At 43.5% G+C, this 22,179-nt stretch overlaps 1 protein-coding gene across 7 annotated transcripts in view; it reads right to left on the bottom strand.

Moving 5' to 3' along the window:
- Window positions 1-22,179, bottom strand: part of Plekhm1 (pleckstrin homology and RUN domain containing M1) — a 50,165-nt gene that overhangs the window by 19,460 nt on the left and 8,526 nt on the right. For 3 of the 7 annotated variants that reach the window (XR_009226672.1, XR_009226673.1, XM_058578745.1), the window contains exons 2-5: window positions 16,991-17,238; window positions 14,628-15,254; window positions 7,385-7,781; window positions 745-1,015 (exon numbers count right to left, since the gene is read on the bottom strand). Coding sequence is in view for 5 of the 7 variants with exons in the window: in XM_058578745.1 (XP_058434728.1) it covers window positions 745-1,015; window positions 7,385-7,781; window positions 14,628-15,254; window positions 16,991-17,238 (1,543 nt within the window). In the remaining 2 variants the exon portion in view is untranslated. Of the gene's footprint in view, window positions 1-744; window positions 1,016-7,384; window positions 7,782-14,627; window positions 15,255-16,990; window positions 17,239-19,376; window positions 19,466-22,179 lie in introns of all 7 variants that reach the window. The other 4 variants (XM_058578747.1, XM_046442711.2, XM_058578748.1 and 1 more) reach the window with 2 other exon arrangements.

The following is a 22,179-nucleotide window of genomic DNA, read 5'->3' as shown; positions in this document are numbered from 1 at the left end:
AGAAAGAAAAAAAGAAAGAAAGACAAAGAAAAAAGCACACCTTCTCAGACATGGTTAGAGACCACAGCCAAAAGCAGGTGGGACAAACCCAAAAGAAGCCAACATGGAGATCAGGGCTCTTCTCACCCAGAGCCCCATGGACCTGACAGAATTCTCAGCTAGGTCACTATAAACAGAAAATGAGGAGAAACTGATGCCAGGACCCCATTATTTTGTTTGTTATAAAAGGAACTCATTTTGAGGGTTACAGAAAAATTAGGTTATGGTTATTTAGTGCTTTCTGGAATTTCATAGGGTGGGGCCTTCACAATAAATAGCACATGGAGGACAGAAACAAACACAAGACCTGATAAAGCCCACCAGCGCTGTTAAATGAACCATCTAAAATAAGGCTTTTAGAAGGAGCTGTTAGAACACCTTGGCCTCCGAGGTGCAGGGTGCTCTGAGCACAGAGAGAATCAAGAATCCTCTGTAATTCTCAATTTTATAGTGCAATTTCAGGGAGCGTATCTCTGTTTCAATATATGAAACAGTATTTTAATTCTCTGTAGATAGGTTTTAACACTATCTCAATAAGATTTTATAAGAGAATACAGTACTTTTCCTAAAATGCTCTCCTGAATTACTAAGCATGAGTATGCCTCTTATTACATTCTGATATGAAGTTTCTCTAGGGGAACACGCCACCCATTGGATAATGGCAACAAGACTTTACAACTGCACGGTCCCTGCCGAGCCACCTACCCATCTGCCTGCGGTGCACCACCCGGAAGTTCTTATGCTCTGGAGCTGGTGCTGCCCTGGCTTTCCTGCTTCCTGGGGAAGGCACACATGCTTTGTCTAATGCCCCCAGGGAGCAGCTCTTTCTTGGTCCTTGAGAAAAATGCCTGTGGAGAGCAGGCCTTGACTCTGGAGTCCCTCGAGAACCAGCTCCGGAGCCATCTGTGGTGCTCTCAGGGGCTTGCTCCTGGGTAGGCCGGTAGAAGTCATCTTCAGAGATCCAGTTTCTGCTTTTCTGTTGAGAAAGAAGTAAAGATAGAGATTGTCTGATGTTTAAGGTTTAAAAAATTATATACCATAAAATGACGCCCCCCCCCCCACTTTTTTTGTGGTGCTGGGGATCGAACCCAGGGCCTTGTGCATGCGAGGCAAGCACTCTACTAACTGAGCTCTATCCCCAGCCCAAAATGAACCCATTTTTAAGGGTATATAATTCAATAATTTTGGTATATTCCCAGAGTTGTGCAACCATCCCCTTAATCTAAGTTCAGAACATTTTCATCACACCAAAAAGAAACCCATACCTACTAGCAGGCACCCTCATTTCCCCATTACCATTCCGGCTCTGGGAAACCACTCATCTATTTTCTGGTTTTATAGATTTACACAATCTGGCTATTTCATATAAAAGGAATCATATAATGTGTGATCTTTTGTGACTGACTTTTTTCTCTTAGCATAATGTTTTCACCAAGTATATGTGAAAATTCAAATTCTTTTTTATGGCCAAATAATTGTATAGATGAACCACATTTTATTTATCCATTCATCAGTTGATGGGTATTTGGGATGTTTCCACTTTTGGCTATTGTGATTAATACTGCTATGAAAATCCATGTACATGTTTTTGTGTGGATTCAGGTTTCCCTTTTCTTGGCTACATACTTAGGAGTGGATTTGTGGGGTTGTATGTAACTCTAAGTTTAACATATTGAGGACCTGTTAAACCATTTCCCAAAGTGGCTACACAATTTTATATTCCCACCAGGAATTTATGAGGGAACTAATTTCTCTATAAACTCTCCAATGTTTGTTATTTCTTGATTACAGCCATCCTGATGGGTGTGAAGGGCTATCTCATTGCAGTTTTCTTCTTTTTCTTTTTTTTCTCATTGCTGTTTTGATCTGCACCTCCCTAATGTCTAATGATACTGAACATCTTTTCATGTGTTGGGTGGTATTAATATATCTTCTTTGAAAAAAAAACCAATTTGAATCCTTTGGCCATTTTTAATTGAGTTATTTATCTTTGTTGTTAAGTGCTGAGTTGTGCCCCCCCCCCCCCCCCGCAAAGACTTGTTGAGCTCTTAATCCCAGCACCTCAGAATGTGATCTTTATTTAGATGTAGATGTAATTAGTTAAGATGAGGTCATACTAGAGTAGGGTAGACCCTTCATCCAAAACGAGTTATGTCCTTATACGAACAGAAGGCAAGACACACACAGAGGAGAACACCAAGTGAAGACAGAGCACAGAGGGGGAATGCAGGGGAAGGTGGAGGGTGAGTCTACAAGTTCAGGGACACCAAGGTTTGCTGGCTACACTGGAAGTGAAGAGAAAGGAATGGCACAGATTCCTCACTGTAATCTCCAGAAGGAATCAACCCTGCTGACATCTGGATTTTAAACTTCTAGCCTCCAGAGCTATCAAAGAACACATTTCTGTTATTGTAAGCTGTCTGGTTTATGGCATCCTATCATGGCAGCTCTAAAAATATATATATATATATATATATTTTTTTTTTTTGCAAGGGTTCTTTAACATTCTAGGAACTAGACCTTGACCCAGTTATATGATTCTCCAGTGATCTCTCCCATTCTGTGGCTGTCTTTTCACTTTCTTTCTTTCTTTAATTTGTTCTTTTTAGGTATACACGACAATAGACAACAGAGTGTATTTTGACACATCATGTATACATTGAGTATAACTTATTCTAATCTTTCACTTTCTTTTTTTAATTTAACCTTTATTTTTTTTAACCTATTTATTTTTTATGTGGTGCTGAGGATCGAACCCAGGGCCTCACCCGTGCTAGACAAGTGCTCTGCCACTGAGCCACAACCCCAGCTCTCTTTTCACTTTCTTAATGGTGCCTCTGGAAGCACAAAAGTTTTTAATTTTGATGAAGTCCAATTTACCTATTTTTTTCTTTTGTCTCTGCTCCTGGTGTTGTAACTAAGAAACCATCGCCAAAGCCAGCGTCATGAAGATCTACTCCTACGCTTTCTACTAAAAGCTTTACAATTTTAGCTCTTACATTTAGGTCTATGCTCAGTGTTAATTTTTGTGCTAGGTCTAAGGAAGGAGTGCAACTTGATCCCTTTGCAGGTGGACGCCAGCTGCCCAGGGAGGTGTGGGGAACAGGACTCAGTTCTGTGCCTGCCTCTGCCTCGGCAGCCCTGGAACGCCACCACAGGCAGGCCCTTCCCCGCCCCTTCTGCGGTGCTGTCTGCGTGCCCTCTCTGTCTGAAGCTCACCTAACAGAGGAAGTCAGAGAAGTGTGGGGTCTGTGGGCTAGTGGGAATGAATTCCAGTTCCTTTGTTTCACTATTTCAAGCCCTCCCTGCTTCTGTGCCCAAAAATGCAAAAGCAGAGGCAAGGAAGCTGACTGGGCTGTCCTGTGTGGCTGTCTACACAGAGGATATGAGTCACAAGAGGGGTGGGACAGACCAGCTGTTTTGTTAAGTGCCATCAGCCACACCCTGATGTTGCTATTTCCAACCCCTAAATCAAGACATCCTCCTTGCTTATGTAGACAGGGAAGAGGAGCTGGGCTGGGGCTGGCTGCCCCAGAAGGGTACTTTTTCACAGTTTAATCCATTCAGATGCTCTAAGACTCCTAAGTCAAGAGCTGCAAGTCTGATTCAGGCACTTGGGGAACCTCCCAGAACTAGGCCCCCAAGGCCTCCTCCACAGACCCCTCAGAATTGGCAGGTACATCCTCTGTCAGGGATGGGAAGATCTGTCAATGGCTACTGGGGAACATGTACAATGCTGCATTCTTAACAAAGACTGCCTCTGATATCAAGACCCTGAGGAAAACAGGCCGAAGCAGCTCCCTGAAATCATGATGCTATCCTGGCAGCCTCTCACACACTTGTGACATTCTTCTCACCATCTGTAGCCCCTGCTCATAGCCCTGATGGGAGACATCATCCATCACCTCCTCCTTAAGCTTCTTTATTGGTTCTCAACCCACACTTCCTCCCACAGTCCCAGATGGGCCAGGGTCCCCTAATGAACCCAGTGATATTCTATGCTTAACCCCATCTTGTTTGAACAGTCCTATTTTTCTTGATATCTCCCACTAAAGGACATGGCACAGGGTCATAAAGATGGGGAATAAATCTTGATTGTCCCAATGTTTTTAGTATAATATAAGAAAGGTGGGTTGAAGGAACTGGAAGGATGAAAACAAATGTGAATGTTATGACCATGGATAGGGAGGGCTTCTCTCTCCACTGAGGAGAGGGAGACTACTAGGAAATATGCAGACCCTAGTTCACTGACCACAGAGCAGCCTCCAGGAAAAGGTTCTCTAGAGAAAACCTTTGGCTCTCTCAAACAACAGGGAAAAGCATTGGGAAGCAGATTCCTTGGAAAAAGCACTGAGAGTATGTGTCCTGCAAAACCCTATCAAAGAACACACCCGGGCAGGTGCAGTGGGGAGGGAGAGAATGTGCCTGCAAAACCATCACACAGGGGTTCCCTTTTCTCTCTCCTTTTCTATGCCTGTTGGTTCAGGGGCTCACATTTGGCCAGCTCCCTGCCCCTTTAATAGTGGGGGGAATCACTACTGACCCAATAACTATATTAGAGTACCACCTGCCACCAGGGACCCAAGACAGAGGAATGGCCACCCTGAGTTACTCAGGTACCATGATGACACTGTACACAATAGCTAAGTTCCAGAAAGAGAGATCTAGCTAAGGAATGTGATGCTGGGTCTTTGGATCACCTTCAAAAGGATTGGACATTCTGTCTAGGCTGTCCTCATTATGACAGGCAAAGGGACTTTGTACCCACGACTGTGCCATAGGTAGGTGGTCCATGGGGGATTGATTTGACCAACTCATAGATAGTCACTCTGGGTAGCTTCCAGTTTTCTGCACCTTCCTACCCAGCACTTAGCACAAGTGTAATTGTGATGTGGATCATCATTTGTCTAATCTAGTGTCTGTCCCCAAAGGATAGGGATCTTGTCTGTCCTGTTCCATCTCTGTATCCCTAGCATCCACCATGGTGCTTGGCTCATAGTAGATGCTTTCTGTTGAATTAATGAAAAACTAAACATTTTTAAAAGAAAAGCTGAATGGCTCTGAGGGCTATAAAACTTGATATTGACCCCTAACATTCCTCCAAACATTTTTGCTCAAATAATAAGCATGGAAGCACAGAAAGATAAGGAACTCAGGAACAGGCACACAGGGCACGGCTCAGCATAACCGTCAGCATGGCTTGGCAGTCACCTTGCACAACCTTTAGGGGCCCATAACATTCATCTTCCAGAAGTACATCCAAAGCCATTTTCAGGATAGTAAATACAGAGAATCTAGCTCACATTTATAGTTATATGATTTATATAGTCATATTCAATAATGCGTGAATATGTAGTGAGACCCCCTAGCAGCTTAGCGAGACCCTGTCTCAAAATAAAAGATAGAAAGGACTGGGGTTTAGCTCAGTGGTAAAGTGCCCCAGGGGCCCATAACATTCATCTTCCAGAAGTACATCCAAAGCCATTTTCAGGATAGTAAATACAGAGAATCTAGCTCACATTTATAGTTATATGATTTATATAGTCATATTCAATAATGCGTGAATATGTAGTGAGACCCCCTAGCAGCTTAGCGAGACCCTGTCTCAAAATAAAAGATAGAAAGGACTGGGGTTTAGCTCAGTGGTAAAGTGCCCCAGGTTCAACTACCAGTAACCCCTCCATCATGAATATACACAATCTTATGAATACACTAAAACCCACTGAATTATACTTTGATTAGGTGTATTGTATTTCAAATAAGGCTGTTAGGAAGCGGGAGAAGTGCCTCTCTAGGCTTCATGGCCCTGACCCCAACCTGAGTCATATGATCTAGAAGCTAATACCCAGGGAGAAATAAGCATGGATAGAGCTGAAAAAGCAAGACCACATCCCAACCTGAGCCCCAGATGGCAGCAGGGATAAACTTGGGGTTTTTTAATTTCTGTCTGTTTCTCACGACTCTCTTTTGCCCTCCATGGTATAGTTCAACTGTAAAGGCCAGAGAGAGTCATCAGAGAAACTCACACCTACAAAGGGGTTCATTTTCTCTCTTTCACTGTGGCCTCTCTCCCTCTTCCTCTATAGGTCTCCAGAGGCATTCCAGAGCAGCTACCTTCGCTCACCCTGCCCTGTTAGGTAGCTGGGACTTGAGTCATAGAAAGGGCAGATACCACGCACATACCTTCCTGCAAACACTCAATAAAAGTCAATAACTTTGGGAAATGTCAAAGGCCACAGGAACAAGTGTAAAAGGCTAAGGAGCTCGAGTGCACAGCTTGACAGGTGCTTCATTGGGCCAGCAGTCCTAAAGCCTCTCGGCCCACAGAGCTCTCAAGGAGAGGCCCAGGGCTGTCTCTCCTAAGGTTCCTAACAAATCGGACTGGCCAATGCTATCTACTAGAAAAACAGTGTGGGCCACATGTATAATGTTAAATGTTCTAGTAGGCACATAAAAAAAGGCAAAAAGAGAGTTAGGGGCATAGCTCAGTGGTAGAGTGCTTGCCTCGCATGTGGAAGGCACTGGGTTTGATCCTTAGCTCCACATTAAAATAAGATAAAGGTTCATCTAACACTAAAAAAAAAATTTAAAAAAGGTAAAAAGAAACAAGTGAATTTTAATCTATCTTATTTAGTCCAATATGTCCAAAATCTTTTCATTTTAACATGGAATCAATAAAAAATCATAAAAATAAAAATTATTGAGGGCTGGGGAGATAGCTCAGTTGGTGGAGTGCTTGCCTCCAATCCCTAGCATCACAAAAAATATTGAAAAGTTTTTATTCTTTTATCTTTTTCACACTAAGTTGTCAAAATACGGTGTTTATTTTATATTGCATATCTCAGTTTGGACTGGTCATATTTCAAGTGCCCAACAGCCACATGGACTGCCACATTGGACCATGTAGTTCTAAAACCTGGGTCAAGGAAAAATGTGTATTTTCAAAGCCTGGTATTTTATAAAAATATTAATTTAATAATAATAAATACTAAGGAGGAAACTAAGGCTCAGAGATGCAAAGTCACTTGCCTAAGGCCTTAAGCTGGTGAGTGGTAGTGGTTAAGAGGAGAGACTGTGACCAGGTAGGGATTACCTTCTTCACAGAGTTGATGTGAAGATGACAAGAGGTACATACATGGGAAGTGATTGGCACAGCACCTGGCTCATCTCTACTCCTCACAGCCCAAGAAACACTAGCTCATCATTTCCATGCTATTAACAATACTGCAGGCAGGAGAGGGAGGTTAATGGGGAGAAGGCAGAGACTCAGGGTCATTAGCTGGGGAAACCCTGCTTCTGCTCTGAATCATTTCCCCAGGACTTCCCCAAATCCTGCACCACTCACCGGGCTGGTGGGGGAGGAAACCACAAGCTTCAGTCCAACCGTACCATCCTCCAGGGCCTTCTGCTGGGCACTCCTGTGGCTGACTGCTGCGCCTGTCTCTTTCGTAGCACTAGAGGGCTGCTGGTCTGAAGTGCTCCCCATAGGGTCAGCTTGGGCAACATCTGGTTGCTGCACATCTGGGATGTCAGATGCCTGGGAAAGTGATTCCTGCTTGTGACCACCATCTGGGCTCCCAGAAGATGCTTGGGCAGCAAGGGATTCTGCAGGCACATCAAAGTCCAGGTGTGTACGTGTGGCCAGGGAGAGTGAGGCCTGTAGCGTGGGGATCTCCGTCTTTTGGCTTAGTCCGTTGGTTGGCACAGAGTTTACCTGGGCTTTGCTGAATTCTGACAATACCCTAGAACAAAGAAATCTGTGTATAAGATGATGGATAGAATGCCTAAGGCTACTGGGACAATGGTAAGAATGGAAAAATGCTGTTCTGTGATTTAAACAACCAAATAAAACAACACTCTCTTCAATACCCATTGCACTCCCCAGCCCCCAGCCCCACACAGCCCTCTAGACATACCCCACAAAGGTTGTCCCTGGTCAGGGCTTAGTCATACCAGATGGTCAGGTGAGCTGTGTAGTCAGGATCTCAGGTAAAATGCTCACAGGGTACAAATGAACACTTGCACATGGAATGAACTGCCTTTCTGAGAGTCTGCTCAAACAAATGGTTGTGTGGGCAATTGTTTCCACAACACTGTCTGTGACAGAGACTCCAGGACAGATGGTGTCTACAGTGGGGATCCCCATCAGCAAAGCAGAAGAGACACCAAGACTGCTGGGACAGGGACTGGGTGAGATGAGGTTGTACTTTGTCTTGTGACAGTCACCAGGGCAGCAGGGAGGGAATGAGGTGCAAGGGTTAATTCCCCTCAGAGCTGGACTGGGTGTGGGATCATAGAAACCTCATGTCCCCAGAAGTTGAGCCCAGTGTACACCAAGAGTAGAAGGGTGTGTACAAGTGTACACGGGGTGTATCTCTTCATGCTCCTGTGGGACTGCCACTCCTTGTCTCTGAGGCACTTTCTGGGGCCACAGGGAATCAATGTTACTGTCACAGTATCCATGTATACTGCACAAAACGTATTTCTGAGCCTTCTGGAATGTGCCCTGGCTAGTGACTGCTCCTCCCTCGCCTGTGGTTTCTGAGAATCCAAGTTTGTTTTCTAAAATAAACCTATTTGCTGTTTTCTCTTCGGCTTATAAATTCAGCAAAGTTTGCCTTAGATGGTAACAAGGTTGTTTGCAGTCCAAAATCTGCACACATCTACTTAAACTGGGTTCAGAAGATGTTAAACACCCCTTAATTGGGCCTGACAGACATGAGGATTTTAGCACCCAGGTTGCTTACCTGCTTGTCTTCCCACTGAGCTGTGCTCTTTCCTATGCCATCCTAACTCAAAACATTCCAAGACAGATAGTCAGAATTAGGAGACCAACCCATACACTTATGAGCAACTGACTTTCAACATGGACACCAAGACATTTCAATGGGGGAAAGAACAGTATTTTCAACAAATGGTGCTAGAAATCAGTGAACAGACACATGCAAAAAGAATAAAGTTTGAATGTGATCTCACACCATATAAAAAAATTAACTCACAATGAATCAAAGACCTAAATGTAAGAGCTAAAGCTATAAAAGAAAGCTAAAGCTTAGAAGATGATATAGGTATAGTTGGGTGCAATGATGTATGCCTGTAATCCTAGTTACTTGGGAGGCTGAAACAGGAGGATTTTGAGTTTGAGGCCAGTCTGAGCAACATGGTGAGATCCTGTCTCAACAAATAAATTAATTAAATAAATAAATAAGGCATAAATTTTGTGTCTTTGGATTAGGTAATGGTTTCTCAGATGTGACATCTAAGCCTCAGTGATTAATATAGATAAATTGGATTACCTCAAAATTAAAAACTTTTGTGTTCCTAATGATCTATCAAAAAAGTGAGGGGCTTGGATATATAGCTTGGTAGAGCCCTTGCCTACCATGTACAAGGTCTGGACTCCATCCCTAGCACTGATAAAAACTAAAAAAAAATAAAGCATAATGACAACACACAGAATGAGAGAAAATATTTGCAGATCATACATAAAAGTCTAATATCCAAATATATAAGCAATTCTTACAACTCAATAATAAAAGACAATCAAATTTTAAAATGGAAAAAGGATACGAATGGACTTTTCTCCAAGAAAGATAACAAATGACAATAAGTACATGAAAGGTATTCGATATCATTGGCTTTCAGGGAAAAGCAAATCAAAACCATAATGAGATACTACTTTATACCCATTATGATGGTTATATTTAAAGAGAATAATAAGACTGGTAAAGACGTGAAGAAATTAACTCATATTAGTTGTGAGAACGTAAAACAGTGCAGCTACTGTAGAAAGAGTTTGGTAGTTCCTCAAAAGGTTAATCATAGAGTTACATGTGACCCACAATTCTATCCCTGGGTATATGTCTAATAGGCATAAAAATATGTTCACACAAAAACTTGGATATGAATGTTCAAAGAAACATTACCCAAAATAGCCAAAATGTGTGGGGGAAAATGTCCATTAGCTGATGAATGGATGAACAAATTGTAATAGAATTATATACTGGAGTATTATTCAGGCATGATATGTGTTATAAAATGGATGGATTCTGAAAACATTATACTAAGTTGAAAAAAAAGGCCACATATTATATGATTCCATTTATATGAAATGTCCAGAATTGGCAATCCATGGTACCTGTAAGGGGCTTCCCTTTGGGGTGGTGATATTGTTCTTGAATTAGATGGTAATGATGGTGCACAACCTGGTGAACATACAAAATACCACTGAACTATGTATTCTCTTTAAAAGGTGAATCTTATGGTATGTGAAATCTATCACAATAAGAAAAATGGATAACCAATCGGAGAAAGGTGGAAAGGTGTTTGAGGAATGGTTGGGGTGAAAGGAAAGTGGGCAGGTGCTGTTTCTTGCTCTAAGGTCTCATTCTAAAAACAGATCAATGAAAATTCAAGAGTGCATCTTGCAGGAGTGGGGAGTGCTGAGTTCTGGAAACAAAGGGCTTCTACAGGCAGAGAAGGAAAGTAAATTTGCTAACAACTGTACGTGTCCATACCACTGGGACAGAATGGAGCCACTTCTGCAATGAGGCAGGGAGGCAGAGTTTTGGCAAATCTGCCTTGTGAGGTCCCAGTTGTCCACGGGCACCTGGAAGATGGTGTAGTGAATGACTGAGAGCAGGGCTCCTGAGTCTATGTGGTCTCACTTAGTACACTGCTGTTCTTTCAGCTCCTCAACTTCAATTTGTTTATCTGCATAGCAGGACTGATAATAGCACCCACTTTTTATGACTGTGACAAATACTAAAGAGGTAATGTAGGCAAAATGCTTAGCAGAGTGTCTGGCACAAAGTAAGTAATCAATAAATGTTAACCTCAATTTTTTAGTAGTTACTTTTATCACTGATAAGATTGCTTAGCCTCCATGTACACAAATATAAACATTTAGAGAAAAAAAGTCAAATTATGAAAATACTTGTTAGCACTATAAAATGATTATCAATTAATGAATCCTAATGTAAGAAAAATTTTAATGACAAAGTAGACTAGGGGTATTAGAATAAATGAGTGAAATGCCTAAAGATAGCAGGAAACTTATATGATAAATCAGTTTCCACTGAATCAAAACCATGGTCAAGATGAAAACAAGTTCAGTTTCACCAACATCAGTACCAATCTTCAGGGCCAGAGAATATAAGAGAGACACGTGCATCAAGAAGAAAAAACTGCTAGCTAGAGATGAGATTTTGAATGAAAAGTAAAAGAAAAGAAATTTTTGAAGAATTGTGAAAAAATTGCAACCAAAATGGCTACAGTCCTTCCATTTCTATTTGGCTCTGGGCACCAATTTCCAGAAACTTTTAATAAAAAAAAAATTTTAAGGCTGGGGTTATGGCTCAGTGGTAGAGCACTTGCCTAGTATGTGTGAGACACTGGGTTCGACCCTCAGCATCACATTAAAAAAACAACAAAATAAAGGCATCGTGTCCATCTACAACTAAAAAAAAAATTTTTTTTTTAATTTAAATGTGCTTTATTTTAGAAAGCAATTTGAATAGACTATGTGTCAGCTGGGCATAGAGATACACATCTGTAATCCCAGCTGCTTGAGAGGCTGACGCAGAAGGATCTCAAGTTCAAAGGCAGCCTCAACAATTTAGTGAGGTCCTAAGCAACTTAGCCTGTCTCAAAATAAAATATAAAAAGGGGTTGTGGCTCAGTGGTAGGGTGCTTGCCTAGCATACGTGAGGCACTGGGTTCAATCCTCAGTACCACATAAAAATAAATAAATAGAGTTATACAATTAAAAAAAAAAAGAGGAGGGATGTGTCTCAGTTGTTAAGTACTCCTGGGTTTAAAAAAAAAGAGTATGTGATTTGTGTGTGTGTGTGTGTGTGTGTGTGTATACACGCACGTGCCCATATATATATGCTTATACATGTGTGCAGTAATTAAAAAACATGGCCTGGAGAACCACCTTACAAAGCAGTACTGCCAAATGTCTTGTGTTGGTGGAACATGGTACTGTTTTGACAGGCAAGGGCCACTGAAATAAGTACAGAGGTGGGCTGCGTATACTGAGAACCATTTCCCCCAAGGGAAAGATTCACGACAATAACATCTGACAATATTAACAAAGCTTTTGCAGCAGTTTTTAAATTTATTTATTTATTTTGGTGGTGGTTGTTTTGATTTTTGGTACTGGGAACTGAACCCAGGGGCACTTAACCACTAAGCCACATCTCTAGCCCTTTTTGTTTTTAATTTTAAGACAGGTAATCACTAAGTTGCTTAGCACCTCACCATTGTTGAGGCTGCCTTTGCACTTGGGATTCTCTTGCCTCAGCCTCCCAAGCTGCTGGGATTACAGGCTTGTGCCATTAAATCCGGCATAAGTAAACCCTTAAGTGCTGGTGAGACACTTATATCTAAGAAATGCTGATCTCTGTGGATGTTCAAATACTTACTTCAAGGCCAAGCTCTAAGAATGATGGTGTTAGACATGCATTTGTGCATCTGTGTGTTTAATGTTTGTCAGGGGTTCACCTCACTGTCCACAGTGTTTGTCTATACATTCTGACCCTTGTCCCTTGAGTTTCCCCATAAAACCCAAGACAATGCCTCTCACACAGGGTGGATGGTTACTGATTCAATGACCTCAGGTTGGAATTTTCCAATCATAAGATTCATGAAAGATAAAGACCAGGTATATGACATAGCAAAGCAGGATGGTCTGTGGAGAAGGCAGAGACACAAAAAGAGCTGAGACAGGTGAGCAGACCTACATCATGTGGTAGAGACTGTTCCTCCCCAACATTCCCTATCCATTTGACATCACGAAACACCATCTCACAGCATCAGTGCTCAGAAGCTGTCTCTGGAGCCAACCATACAGTCTCACCTGTGTTGCTCACCAACAGGCATCTGACTTGATTCTCAAACAGCCATGTGTAAGGGAATCTCCATCTTAAAGATGAAGAAACAGAGCTTCAGCAAGAGTCAGCAGCATGCCTGACATTACTGGACTTGTAAGTGGTAGAACAGGACTGCAAACTAGTCAACACACCACCTAACTCCAGTGCTATTTCCGCACTGGGTGGGAACCCTGGAAGGACCTGAATCAAGGTCAGGGTGGGCAGCAGGAGTGGGAAAAGGTCCTAGATCAGGCTGATGGAACACGGGCTTACCTAAGGGAGACTCAATATAAGGTCTACATTTTCATCTATTAAATGAGCAGATATCCACAAGTTTGGTAATAACTTGTGGCAAGGTAAGAGGATAAGGCTACACCTCTGGTAGAGTATAAACAGGCAGTGCCTGAAAAGCACATATTAATTCATCCTTTGGCTCAGCAGTTTTGCCTCTAGGAGTTTACTGAACTGAGATATTTACATAAAACTAAAAGACCACAAATACAAGATTATTTATGGAAATACTAAACTCCAATGTCCATTAAATATAGGGCTGATAAAATAAACTAATATATATTCAAGCAATGGAATAACATATGATAGAAAAAAGAATGAAGACAATCTGATAGGAAAAGATCTCTAAAACAAGGATAGAAAAACATACTTCCTTTTGTGGAAAAGGGGATAAGAAATAAGGAAGATATTTTAAAAATTTGCACACTATTATTTCTTACAGATGCATTTAGAAACTTTGAAGAATATGCAACAAATCAACAATTTATTAATAAATGAGGAAGAAGAACAGGATAGATGCAGGACAGAGAAGGAAAATAATTTTCACTGTATATGGTTTAGATTTCTTTTGCCATAAAATAATTATTAAAAAAAAAAAAAAAAAAAAAAAAAAAACTTTAGCTGGGCGTGGTGGCACACGCCAGTAGTCTCAGTGGCTCAGGAGGCTGGGGCACCAGTATCACTTGAGCTGGCCTCAGCAACTCAGCGAATCCCTATGCAATTTAATGAGACCCTGTCTCAAAATAAAAAAATAAAAAGGACTAGGAGGTGGCTCAGTGGTAGAGCATCTCTGGATTCAATCTCCTGTACCAAAAAAAAGAAGGTTGACATGGTGGTGCACACCTGTAATCCCAGTGACTTGGGAAGCTGAGGTAAGGATGGCGAGTTCAAGGCCCGCCTCAGCAATTTAGTGAGAACTTGTCTAAAAAAATAAAAAATAAAAAAGCGTTGGGATGTAGCTCAGAGCACCCCTCATCTGAGCTAAAAGAAAGAAGAAGAAAAAAGGTGGCTGAAGAAGGTTGTGCCCCGGCTCCCTCTAAGGTCAAGTGAATCAGACACTTTTCCACACACTTCCTTGCTTATCCCTGTTGTCCTGGGTGTTGTGTCCTCTAGGAAGTCTTCTATGAAGTTACATCCTTATGCATTATGCTTCATTGTATTTGCTAGAAATTGCACATATTCTCTAAACGATTAAACATATTTTACACTAAACCTCAGAGATACTAAGTGACTTGTTAAAGGTGGCTCAGGAGCAAAGCTGGAGTTTTGTACCAGCTCTGAGCCTTTCTAAATCTAAGAGCCATGCCTCCCTTTGACTTTCTTATACCTTGACAGAGTTCAGTGACAGAAAATCACGTGTGATCAGAAAGAAGAGAGAAAAGTGGGAGGTGGAGAGGGCAGGGCTGTGGGAAGGGCACTCACTCTTGTAGAGACGGGTCGGAATCATCAGCATTTGCTGTGCCCAAGTCTGAATCGTAGGACATGGGTTCCTCAGAACGGTCTGGACTCTTGAAGCCATTCTCTTGAAGTAGGCAGCTATCGGAGTTTAGGCTGCAGGACAGCTGGGATGAACTGGCTGTATCCAGGCTGAGGGAGGAGGCAGTGAGCTTCCTATTCCGCCGGATCTTATGACCCGAGTGCTGGACTTCAATGTCCTCTGAGCCTGAGGAATGGGAAATTGAATCCAGAGACTCCTTCCGCTGTAGTTCTGCACCAGAGGTAGTGAGAGGGTCAAGCTCAGAGAGTGGGCAAAGCCCAGAGAGGGCCAATGGGGTGAGTGTCCATTCATTTAAGATGGCAGACTTATAGGACAGTTCAAAGGACAAGGATGTTAGTCCCTGCAGGAAACTAAGGAGGAACTCGCCCTCCTCAGCGTCTCGAAGCAGGGCTGTGGGCTGATAGTACTCGCACAGTCGGGCCTGCTCCTGCAGCAGCAGTTTCAGGTAGCACTCCATCAGGCCGTCGTTGAGGGCCAGCCGCAGCCAGGCCCGGCAGCGGCCCACATCTGTGTTGATGAAGACCAGGTGCTCCAATTCTGAGATGATGTGTCTGGCATGGGGAAGAGGATTACTTGTTTCAAGAAATTTTCTCAAATCATTGAGATGTCATTTTACCCACTAGTTAGCAAGAATCCATCATAACTACTGCAAGTATTATAGGAATAAAAAATACTTGGATAATATGTTTTAAAGGGAATATAGAAACATTAAGCTATAACTCCTGACTTCTTGTTGGTGTCATGAAAGATAATTGCCATGTTCAATATAACCATCCCTAGAATCTGTAAAATCATCTGCTTATCCAAGACATGTGTGCTAAGCCCTCAAGTTTTTGGAACTGAGAAGAAACAGAGTGAAGTAACTGCCTTTATGTTTTTGTGGTGCTGGGGAACAAACCCAGGGCCTTGTGTGTGTCAGGCAAGCACTCTACCATTGAGTTACTCTCCTAGCCCTAAGTAACTGCTGTTCACAGGCACATGGACATGAGCCCTTTAGTTGAAGAAGCTGTCGTGGGAGGTCAGACCATAGTTTCTGGGTTGTTGTAAGAAAAATGCCACAGAAAGGAAAGTATCTAAGCTAGAACCAAGGACTTTCAAGAAGCAGAGATAGAGAAACTTCTAGGCAAAATGGATGCACAGAAAAAGGACACAAGTGGTAGGAAAACAACAGACCTGTAACAGGATGTGAGCACTCTAATTACAACAAGTGGAGGGAGAGTGGTTGATTTGGTTATGAAATCAGGCAATGGAAGGTCTTGAGTAAAAACTGATAAGGCTACGTAAAGCAAAGTTTCCCACAACTAGCTGCACAGAAGCCCTTGGGGAGCTTACCAGGATATAGATTCAGGGGCCCCAACTTAGTGAACTAGACTCTAGGGCAGTATTTGGGAGCTACAGGTTTCTGTATAAGAAAGTGACCTGCCCACACCTATGAGGACTGCTTTAGGATAGATTGCTCTGGATAAGGAGATCAGAAACTGATATGAGAAACTCAGCTCCCACATCCCTTGGTCTGACATAAATGCCCTTCTGTGAGACCACAATGCCTGTGTGTGTCTCCCATGGGGGAGTGCAGCCCACTGGACTTGGTGGCTGAGCTGTAGCTAGTTTAAGCTCAGTAAGTGTTAAGCAGCTGATGACTTAAGGAAAGACACAGTGAGATAATAGGGACAATTAAAGCCACTGCTGCCCAGGAGAGAGGTTAAAAACCTGAGATAGGACAGTGTCAGTAGGCGGGGAAAGGAAGCTCAGAGACTAATAAGGCACCTTGGGCTAAAGGTGGCACTGAATAGCTTTTAGAGGCACTGTGCCAGCCACTTGCTCAAAAGTCCCAGCAGTTAGAGACAAGGTCAGAGACACATGACTCAAGTGAACATTCAGATGCTCTACTTGCATTCTAGTTCTTGATAAAACAAACAATAAAAACCCATACCTCATTATGAGTATAATATTTACACAGATGTTAAAATATTTGAGGATAGAGCAACTTTTTCTATAAAGGGCCACAGAATAATATCTTAGTTTTAACTGCCTGACTCTGCCATACATGGTCAAAATGTCATTGGCCCTGGGGTGCCAGGACCACTGATCTTGCCCAAGGGCTGAGACTCTCAGAGTCTCAAGGTCTAGGGTCTGTCTGGGAAGCTAGGTCTGGTGATAAACCTTCTCTAGACACTCTCCAGGCTTCTCTCACCCCATCTCTACTCTAGAAGACAGGGAGAGGATAAAACTAGCATCCCACACTCTGAAGCTCCTCCCCTAAGAAAACCTCTCCAGCTGATCTCACTTGTGGGTGACAGCTTTCAGGAGGGGCCAGAAGACAGGCTGAGGCAGAGGCTTCTGGTGGGCACTTTTCTTCCTTTTCCCCCCAGCCTCCGCGCAGATGTGCTTGGCATGAAGGCCATGGATAAACACAGCCTCCAAGGCACTGCACATGGTGTTGGCATCTCCATCTTCACTAGTGATCACTGTGTCCAGGGACACATACTGCTTCTGCAATGCCTTCACAGAACCCACCAGCTTCTTCTTGATGACCTAGGTAGTGCCAAACAGAAGATAAGCCATTAGAAGAGAATCCTGTGGAGTGCCCCTGGAATATAACCCTCAGCCACTTGCCAAATATGTGTGCAGACACAAGCAGATACACCTGTGTAAGCATCTGTAGATTCCTTCAGCAAAATTAATACATGTTCATTACAGCAAATAAAGATAAAGCATAGTGAAGGAAAGGAAACTCACACAACCCTACCCAGAGGTATTGTTGCCCAGGGTAACACAACTGGACTGTTTTGAACATCATTTGCTGTGGATAATTTTGCTTTCGAAATCAAATTCCAGTGACTCTATAGCCATATAATTATTATTATTATTATTTTTTGGTACTGGGGATTGAACCCAGGCATGCTTTACCACTGAGCTAAGTCCCCAACATTTTTTATTTTTAATTTTGAGAAAGGGTATTGCTAAATTGCTAAATTGCTGAGGCTAACCTCCAACTTGTGATTCTCCTGACCCAACTTCCTGAGTTGCTGGGATTATAGGCTAGCCATATACTATTGTATTTAAATACTTGCTCCATCATAGACACAGCTATGAGAGCAATGGATGGGGTGAGGCCTCCCAGATAGGTTATATAACTATCATTCTGCAGAGAATCAACAAGCTAAGGGGCAAAAAGTGCTGCTTTGGAACAATAAAAACATAGAGAAAGGGCTGGGGGTAAAGCTCAGTGCATGAGTGCTCAGCACACACAAGGCTCTAGATTCAAACCCCACCAAGACACACACACACACACACACACACACATATCAAGACAATAAGAGTATGGCTACATTAAGAAAGATTCTAGGTTTGGGAACCAAAGACCCACATTTAGTTCCAGCTCATCAGTAACCACCTGGATCACCTCAGACACTTCACTTAACCTCTGAGCCTCAATTCCCACATGCGTTAAATGGAAATAATTTCTCCTGATCAAAAAGTATTGGAGCATCATCCCTTGAGGGCAGGAGCAGTTTTATATTCATCCTTGTGTCCTCAACATGTGACACTGTGCCTGGCACACTCAAGAACTCAATAAATGTTTGTTAAATGAAAATATTAGAAAATGTGCAAGATTGTGAAATACCATCTCAAAAAAATAAATGCAAGACATTAGTAGATTATATAAAAACTAAAAACACTTTTGAGTGTCCACAAGGTATTAAGGTAAGGTATGCAGGGACAGAGTAGGCATATACCCTCAAGAAACCTATAACCTCAAGGAGTTAGCCATACTAGAAGGCTGAGCTGGCCCCTGCTCTGCTCCAGAGAGGGCCCTGGGTGTGATGGAAGACCATTAGGGATGGAGTGGGGATGTGGAAGGGGCCTCTGTACAAAGTCCGGCTGGGAGCTGAGTGCCATGCCACACATTTACAATCCCAGACTCAGGAGGCTGAGGATGGAGGATTACAAATTTAAGCCCAGCCTCAGCAACTTAGTGAGGCCCTAAGCTATTCAGTGAGACCTTGTCTCTAAATAAAATATAACAAAGGGCTTGGGGTGTGGCACAGTGATTAAGTGCTTCTGGATTCAATCTCTAGTACCAAAAATAAAATAAAATAAAACAAAATAAAATAAAATAAAAAGGGCTGGGGATATGGCTCAGTGGTAAATGCCCCTGGGTTCAATCCTGGGTACCAAAATAAACAACAAAAAACCAGGTGAAGCTGAACCCTCTAGTGGCCAGGAGGGGAAGATATATCTCTGAGGGCAGAAGTTCTTTTCAAGCAGAAAGTTCTCTGAACTGGGAGAAACAGCAGAGAAGAAAGGGCAATACTGGCTTCTCCCAAGAAGCCACCTCAGGATTCTGCTGAGAGACCAGTCCAAAAGCTCTCCGACCTTCTGTGTCTCCAAGGGAAGTGACAGAGCCAGTCTACAGGCCCAAGACAACTCTGGGACTGGCACAGGGCAAAGGACTCTCCAAGAAAGGGGATCTGAGGGGTCTCTGATGAATTGGTGACAAGCAACTTTGTTTAAAAAATCTTAGAAGGGGCAGGATCTCCTCAGGATCTGCCTCTACTATCACCTTTTCTCAACCTGAGGCCTCTTTCTAGGCACTGTCCATTCATTTCAATTAGAAAAGCCAATAAAATGGCAGTCCTTTGCAGCCCTCCCCACCCTTGCCCACCTACCGGGATGGCAGCCCGGGGGTCCAGTCCATTCTCCACCACTGAGAGCATTTCTACTCAGGCAGCAGCTCCTGAGGAGACTCACATGACACCTGCAGGGAGAGATGGTGGCCAGGTGAGCAGGCTCCCAACTCACCCCTGCAGCCTGAGTCCCCTCCCAGCAGGCAGCAGGTGGTAGGCCCAGCTCACCCAAATGGCCACTGAGAGGCCTCTGAGCAACACTGAAGTAAAAACTGAAAGTGGATTTTAAGGAAGGAAACGGAAGGGAAAAATGTCAGAGGCTCAATACTTGGGAGGGGAGGAGCCCCGCGTGCCATGAGTGGGTGGTTAAGGGTTCTTCACACCAAAAGCTGCTCCCAAAGCCAGTGCCTGTGGGATGGGGGCAGGGATAAGGAACCAAACACTGATCTAGGATACAAAGGGGAGGCTTCAGCTGAAGGTGCCAAGAACCAGGGGGATCGGGACACAGAGCTCACAATTAACACTGAAAGCCGGGGATCCTGTGGCAGCTTCCCAATTCTTGTCCCCTCCAGGGTCTACCAGCTCAGCAGTGGAAAACCTAAGTGGAGCAGCACCAAAATAGAGAGAGCTCTCTTCCCACACTTCTGCTTCTCCTGGGGTGGGGGGCCAGGGATGTGTCTAAACAGACCAACAGGAGTCTGCTTGCAATTTACCCCTAACCAACAAGGCACAGAGGGCGCAGTATCAGACTTCTCCAGTGGAGAATAAGAACTTGTAAAATTCTTACTGGTATAAATAGCATCTATAATCTAATGGTGTGGCCACCCAAATCTATAAGCAAAGAATGCCACTGCCCAAAATAGTTGGAAGTCAGTACAACATTAAATCCCTCAGGGCAGCTGGCTCCCTCCTTGGACCTGAGCAAGCGTGAAGGTGCTGTTGGAAGGCCTGGCCCCCAGCAGCTTAGGCTGGGAGGGCCCTCATATCTAAACAAATCTCCAGTGACTACTCTGCTGGGCTTCAGGGGAATTAAAAAAATATATGGTGTTTCTGCTCTCTCAAGTAATTGTGACCCGAAGAAGTTAACAGAACCAAGGAATGTGACATAGACTGCCTCATTTAAGCTCCTCCTAGTCACAGCAGTCCCATTTTATTATCTCCACCTGACAGATAAGGACATGGAAGTTGATAAGGTCAAGCAACTATCATAGGTGCCATGGCTCACAGTGGCCTGGCTCCATAGCCCCCAGGGTAATGCCAACCCCAGCTCAAGGGAATTCCTGAGTGAGTGCCATCCTTAGAGCCAGGACTCCAAGGTGGGCTGGGAGAAAGACACTTCACCTGGGGGCCCAGGCTGGGGTGCAGGGACAGCAAGACCAGCCTGGAAGCAAGGATTACAGGAGAGTGGCAGAGCTTGAGGTCTGAGAAGGAGAAAGCAGGGTGGCCTTCAATGAAACGCTGCTTCAATCTATGGCCTCTGTGGTGGGCCAAGAATAAACACGCCACAGAGAATTAGGGTCTGAAGCAGACCTTCTAAGCCAGGCCACAGAGGGAGGCAGGTGTGTGTGGACGGTGGCCCTGGCAGACTGCCTGGAAGAGCCCTTGGCCCTGGCTACAGCTCCTGGTTGACCACCTCACCCTTTGCCACATGCTGCTGCTCCATGTACCAGTGGATTCTCAGAGCTTCCTGAGACCTGCTCTACACACTGGGCATCAGAGGAAGAGGAAAAGGGATACATACTGTAGTCAGTCATGCCTGGCAACATGCCTAGATCCTGGAAGCTGGGTTCCTTCAAAGTTAACCTCATGCTGTCCAACAGGTAAAATCCGGCCCCTGGCTCAAGAACCAGGGATGCAAGCCTAATCCACAATTTCAGTGGCCTAAACCACTCCCTCAAGCCTTATAGACAGAGCCCTTAAGCTTCAAAGTTTCCCTTTCCTCAACCAGTTATAAGGACCCTAAGGGCATAGACTTCAATAATCTGTATAGTAGCTTGGATCCATTAATACCTCATTAACTAATTAGCTGAGAGTAACACAGCACTCATTAGGAGAAGCTATCAATAATTAAGTGCTCTGGCCAAGGACCAGTCTGCTAAAACAAACAAAATAAACTGAAGTTAAGAGCGGTCAGCTGGGCGTGGGGGATATTCACCAGCAATCCCAGCAACTTGGGAAGCTGAGGCAGAAGGATCCCAAGTTCAAGACCAGCCTCAGCAACTTAGGGAGAACCTGTCTCAAAATTAAAAGGGTGAGAACATAGTTCACTGGTAGAGTGCTCCTGGGTTCAGGAAAAAAGAGAGAGAGATGGGGGGAAGGGAGACAAATAACTTGATAAGAGACAAATAACTTGCCTAAAATTAAGGGTTAGAAAGCCACAAAATTACTAACAGCTAAGAGGAATTCAGAACAGCCATTTCACAATTTACAAAACAGAACCAAGACTTTGAGGCTCAGGCCACAATTCAGGATACCTCTACCTTTCTTTGTAGGAAGCCCAAGCAGCCTACTTATTCACAGCTCTTCCACAGTACTTCAAGGAGGCAGGAACGTGACCATCAATGACGTAAGAACTTTCTGGTGGAAACTAATGGAGGCTTTGGTCACTGTTCCATTATCCATTTGGTGGCTCAGACCCTAAATCTGCCACTAGACCAGCTGGTGTCATTTCCTGTCCTCAGAATATCCCTTATTGACACCAAAAACCAAACTGGAAAGAACCATGGCTTCACTGAAGGGGAAAGAGAGAACTTGGGCAACACTACTAGGGAAAGAATGGCAGGGGAAAGGTGACTACCACTATTTAGGAAACCCCGAATCACAATAAGGCTATCTTCACCCCTAA

Source organism: Marmota monax, unplaced genomic scaffold (genome assembly GCF_021218885.2).
Source record: "Marmota monax isolate L192 unplaced genomic scaffold, Marmota_monax_Labrador192_F-V1.1 WCK01_AAM20220418_F8-fsc00205, whole genome shotgun sequence".
Taxonomy (NCBI): domain Eukaryota; kingdom Metazoa; phylum Chordata; class Mammalia; order Rodentia; family Sciuridae; genus Marmota; species Marmota monax.
Note: the sequence above shows the minus strand (reverse complement) of the source record. Positions and strands in the feature narration are given on the sequence as shown.